Source organism: Cyprinodon variegatus, unplaced genomic scaffold (genome assembly GCF_000732505.1).
Source record: "Cyprinodon variegatus isolate N-32 unplaced genomic scaffold, C_variegatus-1.0 Scaffold5, whole genome shotgun sequence".
Lineage (NCBI taxonomy): Eukaryota > Metazoa > Chordata > Actinopteri > Cyprinodontiformes > Cyprinodontidae > Cyprinodon > Cyprinodon variegatus.
In genome coordinates this window covers 1,918,892-1,933,209 of record NW_015150458.1, presented here as the reverse complement: position 1 = coordinate 1,933,209, position 14,318 = coordinate 1,918,892, and the positions used below count along the sequence as shown (strand labels likewise).

The following is a 14,318-nucleotide window of genomic DNA, read 5'->3' as shown; positions in this document are numbered from 1 at the left end:
TTGTTGAACTCAAACAGAGGCACAGCTAATTCTAGAAACAGTCTAGAAACAGTCTCTTTTTGTGAGCCTACATCGAGCCAATCAAGAAAAGTTTGAAAATCTAAACTCTCCTTAAACATTAAACCTTTCGTCGAATTTAAGGTCAGACAGAGGGAAACGGGTATAGTGGCTTTTTACAGCGTAGGTAAATCTCTGATTTGATATAGGCTACTATGGGTGGAAGTATTGTTTAAGAGTTTTTTTTTTATTATTATTACAGCACCTTTTCATAAACACAGGTGTTTGTAGAGGCCACAGTTTTAATTCTCTGTAGCAAAAGAAACTATAATTTTGAAGGTTTTGGACGTCCTGATAATGACGAAACACAGTAAATACAAACTATTTTTTTTTCTGTGAAACCAATTTAGTTTAATTGAATTGAATTGAATTGAATTAGTTGAGTTTTATTTTAAAACCAAAGCTACTGTAGCTTTAAGGAAATCACCCGGAAGAGCATCATGCTAGCCGGCGTTGCTGTGCTTTCTCTTCCGGTCTGACCTCGGAGTTGTTGGGAGCGTGGATTTTTTCATCTAGGCTCACCATCTTACCAAAATGAGTGTCCCGGCGTTTATCGATATAACCGAAGAAGATCAGGTGTGACAAATGAGAACGAAGGACATTAGAATCGAGTTTGTTAATGTAGCTGTTGAATTAAAGCGAAGGTTTCAGATAACGTAGCTCCTAGCTAAATACGATGCTAACGTCATGTTTAGCAGCTGGCAGATAAATGTTAGCTGTGCGTCTGTGTTGAAGAAAAACAAAAGATATATAACGTTTAAGTGCTTTTTATGACGCGTCATTGGGTTTTGTTACTATAGATTAAAAGTAAATGGTTTTCCAAGAACTATCGCCGGACAACTAAATAATAATGCTACCTGCCTTGTTTTATATTATACATTTAACAAAGGAGATATCATGCATGCTTTCTTACCATATGTGGTTTTTTGAAGCCAATAAAGATTTTTTAAAATCTTTAATCACACGTAAGAACTTGTATATTCTTTAAAGTATATTTGGGGGGGAAAGAAAAAAAACGAATAGGATGCAAGTATATATATTGGACATAAGAAACCTGAATACTACGTTTTATATAAACAAACAGTTGATACATCTGAAACAAAGATTATTTTTAAAAACTGAATGGTTTCAGTATTTTGGTTTCGGAAAGCTTTAATAGATTGACCAGATGTTTATCAAATACTTGGGGGAAAAAAAATTAAACTCTGCAATGAAAAGCATTTTTATTTTTGACTGTTGTTTTGCAGGCTTCAGAGCTGAGGGCCTACATCAAATCCAAAGGAGCAGATATCTCAGAAGAGAACGCTGAAGGTGGACTTCATGTTGATTTGGCTCAGATCATTGAGGCCTGTGACGTCTGTCTGAAAGATGATGATAAAGGTCGGTGATGAAGAACATATCTGTATTTTACATATAGATTCTGAGGTTTTAAATGGAAACCAGTAGACATACTGGTAATCTCATTTAAGCTATTAGTTTATGTTTATTTCACTATTTAATTAAAAGAGAAATACATTTCTGCAGTAAAATCATTAACCTTTCTGCTGTTTGTAGATGTCGAGAGCGTCATGAACAGCATTGTATCTTTGCTGTTGATCCTGGAGCCCGAGAAGCAAGAAGCTCTCATCGAAAATCTCTGTGAAAAGCTGGTCAAGTTCCGGGAAGGAGAGCGACCCTCCCTTAGGCTGCAGCTGTGAGTCCTTAAAAAAAATGCAAATTTACATAAACTAAAAGGAAAAAATGAGTGTAAACATTTAATAAAACTATTTTACAGGCTGAGCAACTTGTTCCACGGCATGGACGAGAACACTCCAGTGAGATACACGGTCTTCTGCAGCCTCGTCAAGGTGGCTGCAACCTGTAATGCCATTGCTTTCATCCCCACCGACCTTGATCAGGTATTTCTCCAATGCCCATCCTAAAAGCCATTTCTGTATAAAATCTTTATTTCTTTGGTAAACTGATTTTCATATGTGCTTGTTAGGTACGTAAGTGGATTATTGACTGGAACCTGAACACAGAAAAGAAGCACACACTTCTGAGACTAGTGTATGAAGCTTTGGTGGACTGCAAAAAAAGGTAACTGCACACAGTTTTAATAATGCAAAGCTGTCAAACACATCTTGCTGTATGATATCTGGGGAAAAAAAAGCTTCTAAAACTGTATAGCACGTAGAAAGCATTATTACATACAAAGTGGTTTAATGTTACGTTTAATCAAATTACTGTTACTCATTAATTCCTATGCCTATGTTGAACTGTTTCAGGTTAATTTTAATTTCTCATGTCCCGTTTTGCAGTGAAGCTGCTGCAAAGGTGATGGTCGAGCTGCTGGGAAGCTACACAGAAGACAATGCTTCACAAGCACGTGTTGATGCCCACAGGTACGTTATTAAAAACTCGTTTTAGCATTTGTTTGAATGTGAAACTCGAAAAGAGTCCCTCTTTCAAGCTGCCTTGCATCCCTTCCAGGTGTATCGTTCGTGCTCTTAAAGACCCCAACACCTTCCTGTTTGACCACCTGCTGATCCTGAAACCTGTCCGCTTTTTGGAGGGTGAGCTCATCCATGATGTAAGTGCTGAAACACTCACTGTATAGATAAATATAGGCAGCAAATTGTCAAGATGTAGATAATTTGTAATAAAACACACACATCCGATTATACTAATTTATTAAATCTCACCTTTTTTAAGATTTAAGTTAGCACATCTCTCCATGTCTTTTAAATCTCATCCAATGTTTGCCAGTAGTATTTAAATTTTACCTGAGCAGACAAGATGGCTTTATCTGTGGGTTTTTCCAAACATCTGCTGATGATAATGTTGATACTTCAGCTTATAATATTGAATCCAAAAGACATAAAATGACCTCAGAGTTTGTATGAGTCCAATATTCATCTGGTCGATTGTTTCGGTCAACATTATGTCGTTGTTTTTTCTCCCATCTGCCTTTCCAGCTGTTGACCATCTTTGTGAGCGCGAAGCTCGCAGCATATGTCAAATTCTACCAGAGCAACAAAGACTTTATTGATTCTCTTGGTAAGTACCCGTATTTGTACCAACGTAAATAAAAACTGCTGAGTGAATAAGAAAGATATTGCCTACAGGTTTTGTGTTTGTAGGTTTTCGCTTATACAGAACAAGAATGTTTTTGTCAGCAGTATTTGTTTTGTTGTTTCATTAACTACATAAAGAATGAGATGAAATTAAAACGTGTGGAGGGTGGACTCTTAAAACAGACGACTTAGAGAGAGGTTTTTGTTCACGACTAGAACCTGGTCCTAAATGGCCTCTCCATTATTACAGGGAAACTCCCTGAGCAGGGAGTAGTTGACTTTGCTTAATGATCCCTGTGTGTTGGTCCTCAGGCCTCTCTCACGAGCAGAACATGTCCAAGATGCGTCTCCTGACATTTATGGGCATGGCAGTGGAATTCAAAGAAATCTCTTTCGACACCATACAGCAGGAGCTGCAGATCGGAGCCGAGGAAGTTGAGGCGTTTGTCATCGATGGTAAATACTTGTCGTTCCAAGTGAATTTTTTTAGCTGAATTCTTGTATTTTATAGTTCACAAACACACAAGACTCCATCTTTTCCCGCATTCTATTGAACTGTCAGAGTCCGACCCAAAGAAGCACCGTACCCTTTTATAGTTGACGCAGATGTAGGTGCAGTACTCGCAAAAATCACAGGGGCAGTGATCAACAGAATGGGCAGAAATGCAGGAAAATTCAAGCAACAGGTTACTTCCCACTTACAAAATAGCCAAACACAGTGTTGTTTCTTTATGAATTTATGATAAAATTATGATTATTAGTGACTATTGAAGAATAATAGATGCTTATGGCAGATACGCAGAAATATACAGTGAAATAAAACTGTAGGGTTACCTGCCACACACAGAGACATGACGATGGGGAAAGCAGCCTGCCGGTAAAGCCCATACGGACCTTTATTTTTATTTTTTATAACGGATATAAAAAAACAACAACCAAATGCATTCTATACTATGGATAGTTGTTTCAGACTTTATTTATGCCGTATGTGATGGAAACAAAAACTAAAGTCCTTGTTTGTACAACAAGCTTGGTCAATAAACTCACCCTTGTTTGACGTTTTCAGTCACTGATGTAACAACCCTGCATTTAACCACACTGTCCCACTGGAACCTGCTGCACTATTTGATCAGTAAAGGAAAACTTGTTCGTGGAGAACAATTTTATATCCTCTCCTTTGGAACAAGGCTGGTGCGCAGTGCATGCCAAGTAAAAAAAAACAGCACTGAGGCTACTCGAGTTTCATGTTCTGGGCCAGGGACGGCATGATTGCGTCAATATTCGCGTGTGCATCCTCGTGCCCTGTTTGACGCGGAGAGTTTAAACCAAGCTTAAGTTGGTGGGGTTTCTCATGGCATCTGCTGCTATTTCTTTTGTCACCGTGAATGGCAGAAACCAAACTTTGGCAGGTGGGCACCAGACATCGCTTCGCGCAATCAGCTTTTTAAGGTTCTGCACAGTGTCTCCTTGACCTGAACATAGTTGATCAGAGGAGTCCAGGATTAATGGAACCTTACTGTTACAGGTTCTCAGATAGGTTAGAAAAATATACAGTTTATGGGATTATTTACATTTTGTTAGGATAGCTAATATGTATATTAAGTCTGTTTGCAATAATACACTGATGTTATTATACCTGCTACAGTTTGTTGTCAGAATCAATTTAATTGTTATCACCTATCATGTTCTTCTTGATTTCCTAAACTTTTGAGCAAAAAGATTGTAAGCATCATGTCTTATTGTGTTTGTTGTTGACGTCAGCCTAGTTCTACCGCAGTCATTGATTAGCTCCGTCCAAACTGTTTAAAAAACAATTAAACGTCCCCTTCAGTGACCCTAAGCCTTTACCTGCATCCAAAAGGCTGATGGGAACTTAGGTTTGGGGCTACTTCTAGTTGGATGATAGGCTTTGCAGGTTAGATACTCTAAAATGTTTGTTGGTTTAATACAGTACTGCATTTCCATGTGTGTTTGTGAGACAGTAATGATAAGAAAAAAAGTTCTTAGTTGTTCTGCTCATTGCATGTTATTCTTCTGACCTCATCGGGTTTCCTTTCTGTAGATAAAGGAAACAAGCCAGTGAATAATCCATACAGTAAATGTTGCCGTCTCTATGATTGGACTTTTCATGTGGTCTAAGTAGAAGCAGATTAGTTTTCTTCCTGTAAATTTACACTCTGTTAAATATAAAAACATATTTTTTTTTATGTCAAACTCATTCTAATCATATTTTATATCAAAACTAGCGGATTATGTAGGCATGTTATTTGTTAGAATCAGCTATAGTAGCAGTATTGTTTTATCTTTTCTGGTTGTTAAGGAGTTGACTCTATATCTACAGGCTTTTCGAACATTAATGTCATAAAACTGTTAAATATTTTCTTTAAGGGTTAGAATTTTGAGCAAAGTCTATTGAAATGAGTTAATTGTTAACTTGGATAAAATATTTATGGGAGAAAAAAAAAAACATTTCTTAAATATTAGTTTCAGTCTTGGTTTTGTCTAAAGTAACAAAAAAACAAACCAAAGAGAAAATCCTACAAGTAAATGATTATTTGAAGCTGAATTAGCTCTGATTATGAGCAAGGATGTGATAGATGGATAAAAGAAAAAAGAAAATGTTTCAGAAATTAAAGACAAGTGATGAACACTACAGTTGGATGTTTCTTTTCTTTAGCTGCCTCTGTGTGAGGAACAATCTTCTATCCTGATCACTAGAATTAAACAGGCTTTATATTATTTTTTATCGATCTACCCTTTGCAAAGGGCCTATTTTCTGTTTCTTGACCTCTTTCCACTTTTCCTCATGTTTCCATTTTTCTTTTTTCTAGCTGTTCGGACCAAAATGGTGTACTGCAAAATTGACCAAACGCAGCAGAAAGTCGTTGTGAGGTAGGTGCCTTCAAATATAGCTTTAATGTTTGGTTAATGGTATGCATACTCATTTGGACAGGTAACTTAAGCATGTGTTGCAAAAGATCCTATGAAGGTAAAACAGACAAGATTGTTATCTGAGCTCTGGGTAGGTATAGGAAGGACAACAGAGTATGGAAAAAATATTTAGATTTCCAGAGTCTATTCCCTGGTTGATTATTTAAAGTCACCTCACTGATTATTACCGTCCATATGACTTAGTTAGACTTACTTAGACTTAGACAGACTTTATTGTCATTTTGTACACAGAGTGTATACAAAAATACATTTTGTCCAGTACAGCTCTCAAGACATTTTCATTTTTAAAGTGCAGCAGTGATAAAATGTAAACATAAGACTGGTATATGATTTACACTGAATGACTGTTCCTTCACCCAGCAATCTGCACCCATCCATCCTTTTGCTTCCTTCAAATGAATACTACTTAGTTTATGTAGCGCCGTCAGTTGTAATCCTTATTACCTTGTTACACTGTCTGATGTTTTTCCAATCTTATAAGGCTGTAAAAGGCCACATTATGCAGGGTGGAATTAATAATCTTTGATCAAATGTAGAATCTTTTTAAAGGGGTTTGTCACATTTGTTTTCAAAAATCTCACCTAAGTTTATCTGTTTTACTTGAGAGAAAACGATCCTTATTTTACAAAGGAGTCATCCATAACGGACTTGACTGGTCTCTGTAATCTACCGCTTTCATAATCATGCGGCTAATATCTTGCTTCACTTGCTTTGTAGTGCTTGTGCATTCCTATTATTTTCTCAGGCATTCTTGGTAACTAACTCACTTCCTCCTGGTTTAAAGGATTGTCAAATAAAATTTACAAGAGAAAAGGATCTATTCTTTCACACACACAAAAGAATAACATGTTGCATAGATATTAGGCTGATCCTCATAAATGTGTTTAAATAAAACCTTTACTTTTTATAATTTTTGTTTCTAAACATAAACAAGGTGTTTACGAAGTTTGGTTTATATTGTGGGAAAAAAAAGGTGTTATAAATGGGTATTCTTTTCTATAATTGAGTCTTTTACTGACATCAGCTGTGTACCTGGAAGGTCGAGCTGGTTTCCTTTATTTATAGCTAAACTTGCTTTTCTGTCTCTCTTCACTCAGCCACAGCACACACCGCACCTTTGGCAAGCAGCAGTGGCAGCAGCTGTACGACACCCTCACCTCTTGGAAGGCCAATCTAGCAACCGTCAAGACCAGTCTGCAAACTTTGTCCCCCTCTGCGTAATCCCAGCATAGACCCTACTCTCCAATCTTCACTGCTTTACAGATTCTCAGGCTGTAAAGATCACTTTTTATATTCATCAATAAAAGAAAAGTGAAGGTGACCAATGAGGGCCTTTTTGTGTTATGTTTATTTAAATTCATTGGTATTAAATACTTTCACTTGTACTAATGGAGGATATTACAGTGTTGAATTGATCTTTTTTTTTTTTTTTTTTGTAACATAATTTCTTTAAACAAAGACATTCAGTGTCATTAATTGGAGCTTCTCTCCTAGCAGTTCTCAGCATCTGGTTCCATTTACAGGAAGGCTTCCCAGTATAGTAGATGAGCTGTGACTGGGGGTGAGAAGTAACCTTCAGCATGAGGGTCACTTTGTCATCTATGACGATACAACAGTTTTCATTTGAACTTAGAGTGACCCTCTGTGCTACGGTCAAAGGCGCATTGCGCTAAAGGCTCTCCTCCTGTTGAAACTATGAAAGATTCAGCTGGGTTGATAGCGAGGGCTCAGCTGCAGGAAGCATGACTCACTGGCTTTAATGCTCATAAAACTTGAATAAATAAAGTATAGACATTGAACAATATTTAGAAATAAAAATTTTCAAGGAACATTTTGCTAATGCACTGGAAATAGTTTCGCTGTTATTCTTAAACTACTTCAATCCGGGAAAACATAAAGAATTTAACATTTATGTATCCAGAAACATTAGTGTAATGGTATGAATGTTCCATATTGTCACTGTGGGGGAAAAAAAAACGTGGTTATTACTCATTAATGGTTTTATTTATACAACCATATGCTGTGTGAACAGCATAAATTATCAGTTGAACTATATTTTATCATTTCTTAATAGTTAAAGGGATAAAAACAGCGACTACATTTGAAATTTAAGGTTAAAAACGCATTGCATGCAACTTTGGCTCTTAAAAGATGGGCAAGAATTAGCTGTAATATTGTCTTTGTGCAACTTTGAGAATGATCAGCTATTGAGGTCATCCTGTTGGTTTGCAATGAAAATGGCTACAGAGACTTAAATATGTAAATTTAGTTGCCTTACAATGAGTCACCAAGCAAATATTTTTTTTTCTCTGTGGTACTACACCATAAAAGATAACCCATTGTTTATTTTTCTGCAGAGTTCGAACATAACTCATGGTTTCGTTTGACTGACAGAATAAAACAAGACTTGTCTGTAAACATTTAATAAGAGGTCATAAAAACAAAACTCTTAAATATGGTTAATACATTAAATGGTCTGAAAAATACAGAAGCAGTTTGAAAATTTCTTAAGTACAATAATCCATGTGCAGGTGGTATCAGACATGTTAATTTCATGATTCATGGTCTGGGGATTAAATGGGGGCGTAAAGGGTTTTTTCAGTTTTCTTACTGGGTGGATGATGAAATCAATGCAGATTACTGGCATTATATTAAGCTCTTCCATTTGGCAAGTTTCCTTCACATTTAAACATGTAACTTCAACTATGCAGACCTGTGTCGGACCTCTTCAAATTCTTTACAGATTTGAAATCTTTAGATTTTTAATCAGGGTTCTGAAATTTTAGAGAAATTAAGCCATGTACAACAATGTAGTCTTTAATTTTGCTATCGCAGCAGAGGTCTGCTTAACCTCACAGCACACTTCTGTTCAGTTTTACAGGGCAGCATCTCCAGCTCTTATCAGGGGAGTAAATCCCAAAACACATTCTTTGTAGCGCAACCTTATCACAGCCACCTGCAAGGAAGGGCAGAAAGGAACTAAATATTCTAGCTCAAATTTAAGTTTGGTTTTAGTTTCTGTAATTCTAAAAATCAAATTGTATCACTACTGTGATGTTTATTTTGCTGCGGTTTAAATGGTTGAGTTGTTTTCTCAAATTTAAAAAAGTTTTAAAGCCTCTGTTAACTTATCTGGTAAGAGCAGTGCAAGTCTTATCACAGTCAGATAAAGACATTTCTGCTTAATTGGCTCCTGTTTGCTCAGCGCTGAGGTTATCTGCAGAGAAAAGTCAGCGCTGTACTCATAAAGTCAAATTTGCACTCTTCATATTTTTAGTATCCTGACTGATAATCACTAGATTTACTGCAGTAAATAATTAAGTCTTTAGACTGTCACCACTAATTATTAAGCAGTCAATCAAAACGTATTGTCTGTTTTGTAATGACTTGTCATTTTTTAACATTTGACTTTAGATGCATCAACAATCTTCTAGGCAGATGTTAGAGAAGCGGATAATTATAGGGGATTTTAAATCATCACCAACCACGGGGCTGATAGCTGCTGTTGCAATCAATTCTTAGGTAAAAATCGTTTACATCAAATCAAAATGGAGACAATATAACTACATGGAGGGTTTAATTCTTCACGTTTATCCCTTATAACTTATGTTAAGCATGATTTAAAGTGTTCTGTGTGGAAAGCATAGCTGTAGTAGTTACATTTTCCCAAACAAAGATCTGGAAATACCGAGAGAGGGGTAGATAAAGTGCTTTTTACGAGACTTGGAGGATCCCAAAGGGCAGTTTGTGTTTGAGCATAAAAAGAGCCTGAAAAAGTTTGGGTGTTCCAGAAAGGGTCATGCATTCATCATTCTGAAGGCTCACATGGTAAGGCGACTCCTTTACATGTAGAATAATTGCACTGGTTGTAGGTCAGAGATGTAAGCGCAAGGATATGTTAGCAACAATAACTCCTACAGATGAAAGGAAAATGGGGAAAAAAACAATTACCGGTAGTTGGAAACAATGGTTCGGTTTCAAAGTACTCATTTCTCTATGCTGCATCCTTTCAAAGTCTTACATTCGGAGTATATTAAATACAATTCAGTTCATTTATATTGCAGCAATTGATGACAACACGTCATCTCAAAGCTTTTTTAGAGAGATAATTCAACCAGATCATACAGTCAGATTAGTTCAACATTTTCTATCTAAGGAAAACCAGCTATTTGCATTAATAGCAATCCCTCCGACCATGCTTGGAGCGACCATGGAGAGGAAAAACTCCTTTTAAACATCAACAAACCTCCAGCAGAACCAGGCTCGGTGTGAGCGGCCATCTGCCGAGACCGACTGGGGTTCAAGGACATAGACGAGACATACTGAAGTTAAGACACAGCAAAGCAGACAGGTTTTGACTGAGCTCCAATGTCAGAGGATGAAAGAGAGCACATACATGTAGATACAGTAATAGAAACAGCTCTGCACTAAACAAAAGGCCAAGCTCCAACATCTATAATTAAAGGCATTGATGGCAGCAGCACAGCTGATATTTCTGTTCCTGATTGGCAGAGACAACCAAATGAAACTACTATGATGAGAAAAAAACATGAAGTTAGAGGTTCAACACCCTAATACTGCAGAATGGGAGAACAGGGATACAATGAAGCAGAATGGTCCCTATGTCCTCCAGCAGTCTAAGCTTATAGCAGCGAAACTATACAGATAGCTCAGGATAACCTGAGCCACTCTATAAGTTTTATCAAAAAGGAAAGTTTTAAGCCTAGAACTATATGTAGAGTGGGTGTTGCTTCAAAGTCTAAAGCTTCTGGTTGAAAATGTAAATAAAAAAATAATTTAATTTACCTTCAGGATAAATAATGTATTTTTGAATTGAATAAATCCAACATTGTCCACAATTATTCAGTGGTGTTGCGCTGATGCTTTTTTTCGGCCCCGATACCGATACCCGATACCTGGCTGTGCAGTATCGGCCGGTACTGATACCATACAGATACCATCTGTTTGAAATTGATGTGTGTGTGTGTATATATGAAGAACTGCATACTACTTGGATGTAAAATAATTGTCATCATGACCTTGTCAAGCTGCTGCCTACCTTTGTAAAGCAGGAAAAACACTAATACAAAGTGAATCCAGTAGAACTTTTTTATTGCCTACTTGGAATGGGTGACAATAGTTGAATAAACTTTTGCTCTCAAAATGTTATTGGTGACCTATTTCTCGTTACTCGCCTATACAGATACCACCATTTTAGTGCTGGAACGGGGCCCTGCCTGATACTGGTATCGGGTACATCGGTGCAACACTACCAAAATAAAATTATATTTTAGTTTATATTTTCAAAAACTTGTCCCCAGTGGTGGAACTGTTAGTTAAACTGAAAATATCTTTAAAGTCATAGGGAAGCGGCTGTTCCAACGGATACAGATTGGAATTCTCGCGAGTAGCGCCCGACTTTACATGAGTGAATAAAGGGAATGTGATTGGTCTATTATCAAAGGGGCGGGATTGTTGTGGCAGAAGGATTGCAAGCAATTTTAGTTGTGGCTGGTGTCTTGGATGCATCTTGCTGGCCAGTTAGCAACTTAGACTAGTAGGTTCCCAATGGGAAATTACATTGGGACCAAGTAGCACTTAGAAATGACACTGTCAAGGAGCGCTATGAACAGTGGAAACATGCAAGAGGAGGAGAGTTTAGTGTTGGAAGTCGTGGATGAGTTTCCTCCATCATTCATTTTTTATTTAGAGGGGGAAAGTGGGGACGAGTTTGTTGTGGAAGAGGACGCCAGGGCGGCAAAAGCTTAAATTGGTGTAGAAGGCTGACAGCCGTACATGTTTGAGCCCTTGCCTCACAACGCTGCCAGTTCTGTTAGCTCTATGCCTGCTGAAGACACAGACGTCCATCCCCGTGAACTCTGGGATGTAACTCAATGGTAAAGTAAATTATTCTTATTTCAACCGTTGCATATATTAGCTGCGACATATGAATCAAGATGCTATGACCGAATCAAATTGATTGACAGATGACCGTTGATATATGATTGGCCGAATTTAGTTGTACAAGCTGACATATAACTAACTGGCCTGCATAAGATCATGAAAAAACCCCATAACTTTTGGGACAATATAGTCTGATAAAGAGTACATTTATATAAATGTTTAAGCCAGAATTATTTGAAACGTAAATATGACTTCCCTATGACTTTAAGTTAAATCTAAATTATTATTTCTTTTAACTTGATCAGAGTTCCTATGAACTTCTCATTAGTAATTGGTTTCTTTTGTGTTTATCATGTGTATAAATATTTATATTTGCATTGTGGTGCTGCTTACAGAAACCTCACTGTAACAGGTACATTATTATTTTTGTAGACTACATTATCAAACTCCTACGACTTTTTACACTTTTTTTTTTCTTTTTTACAACCAAGATTAAAGCAGGAGTTTGTGATTAAAGGCCTAAACATGTTTTGTCACAGGGTGGTTTTTATCATGAGGCTCTGAGTCACATCACATCTTAATCCATCTTATTCAACACCCTTCAGTCCCAGGAGCTTTTCCAACTTGGATGAATTTCTGCTGCCATCTAGCGTCCACTGTGTGTAAGTGTAATCCAGGTAAAGGTAATCGATTGATCAAGCCTTACAGGTGGAAGTTTAGGAGGAGCTACGGGAACCTGCTCAGCCGGGAGGACGCCAAAGTTCCTGCTGTTTAGCTCCTGATCCAGTTTCACCATAAACCGCTGTGTTTATCTACAGTTAACGAGTCGGAATCCAATTCTAAACAGCAAAGAGAAAAAACAACTATAGATCTAAGCGTTAAAATCAGAAGATCCCTGTTTATCCGCGTTAGAAACGCTCCGGGCCACCAGCCGCTCTCTGATAACTTTCGCTTCGTTGTTATTGAACTCTGGACATTATTTTGCGCTGCGTTAGTTTACAATGATATATAATGTAGGGATCCAGCATTAGAAGAAGAAAATTGTTCTGTTTTTTTAACAGTTTAAAAGGCAGCCAGTTTGCGGGTTTCTAGTTAAACCTACCATGTTATTTAGACTGTTTGTTCTCCTGCTGTGGGGCGCTGGACAGATGGCATCGGCAAAGACGTTCATTTCCCAACAAGAACCATCAGAAGACAAAGAAAGTAAGATGTGACCGAGGCTACTACCAGTACTGTTTATATGCGCTCCCTGTTCAACCTGTTTGCTTCTGATTACAGTATTTCTAGGGGAGACTGACGCCAATGTGTTCCTGGGTCGCCACTTGCTGCTCAATAAGTTTGACTTTGAAATGTTTGTTCCTGGGAACCTGGAGAGGGAGTGTATAGAAGAAGTGTGCAACTACGAGGAAGCAAGGGAAGTCTTTGAAGACGATCAGCAAACAGTTAAGTCTTCCTGCTCTGAATATAGTTGATCACAATGGCTCTTTGAGCAGAGTTTCTGATTGTTTTTTTTTGTTTGTTTTTTTTATTTATAGGTTGACTTTTGGAAGGAATACACAAAAAGTAAGAGACTAATCAACTAATGTGAAAAATAATCTTGGATATTATTATGTTACTGGCTGTAAGATGGGGGCCATGGCCACCTTTAGCCAATCATTGGCCACCCCTACCATTTTCCCCCTCTAAATACAGCAATAATACTCTCAAGTGGAATATTCAAAACATTTTCATTTTTTGTGGTTAATTATACACATCAATTTACTAACATCAAACATAAGTATATAATTAAGGCTCCTTTCAGAACTAGATTTTGTGTTATATGGGGTAAAGAGAAAATGTGTCTCTGAAATTCATCTGGGAGTCTTCAGTAAAATCATACATAAATAACATCCACTATACCTCGTATTTAGAAAGAACGGATGTTTAAATATGTTGTTAGCAAAGACTATAAGAAAGTATAGTTTGTCTTTATTTCAAAAATATGGATGTTTTGCTTGTTACTTTTCCTGTTGGAGCAGTGTAGATTGACCCTGAGGTTCTGGCGCCTATCCACTTTCAGCCACCCCTCAGTGTATATTGGTTATTGCCTGGCCATCCTTATAAAGATTTTCTGGCTACGCCTCTGCTGTAACTAAATGCTGGATCTAGGGTTGCAGCTAAAGATTATTTTGCAAATTAATCTGTCAATTTTTTTGACTAATCTAATAGTAATCAGATAGCCCAAGGTTTCTTACAAAAGATTTTTTACGAAATTAAACCAGGTGAAACTAAAACATTTCCACTCGAGGAGTTCTGGGTAGAGTGTAGTGATGGATGAAAAACTTTTTTTTATCTTAATGCAAAATGTGT

General features: G+C 37.2%; 2 protein-coding genes across 2 annotated transcripts in view; both read left to right on the top strand.

Moving 5' to 3' along the window:
• Positions 1 to 504: 504 nt before the first annotated feature.
• eif3m (eukaryotic translation initiation factor 3 subunit M) lies at positions 505 to 7,390 on the top strand. The gene is made up of 11 exons (XM_015373671.1): positions 505 to 633; positions 1,305 to 1,437; positions 1,612 to 1,750; positions 1,832 to 1,955; positions 2,042 to 2,136; positions 2,358 to 2,441; positions 2,530 to 2,629; positions 3,015 to 3,096; positions 3,426 to 3,569; positions 5,945 to 6,005; positions 7,163 to 7,390. Exons 1-11 carry the CDS (start codon positions 592 to 594, stop codon positions 7,284 to 7,286), a joined length of 1,128 nt encoding a protein of 375 aa, XP_015229157.1. The 5' UTR covers positions 505 to 591; the 3' UTR covers positions 7,287 to 7,390.
• Positions 7,391 to 12,695: 5,305 nt separating this feature from the next.
• The window catches only part of prrg4 (proline rich Gla (G-carboxyglutamic acid) 4 (transmembrane)), a 13,239-nt gene continuing 11,616 nt past the window's right edge, over positions 12,696 to 14,318 (top strand). The window contains exons 1-3 of the mRNA XM_015373708.1: positions 12,696 to 13,172; positions 13,248 to 13,411; positions 13,505 to 13,532. Coding sequence (XP_015229194.1) covers positions 13,073 to 13,172; positions 13,248 to 13,411; positions 13,505 to 13,532 — 292 coding nt within the window. The 5' untranslated portion in view covers positions 12,696 to 13,072. The remainder of the gene's footprint in view (positions 13,173 to 13,247; positions 13,412 to 13,504; positions 13,533 to 14,318) is intronic.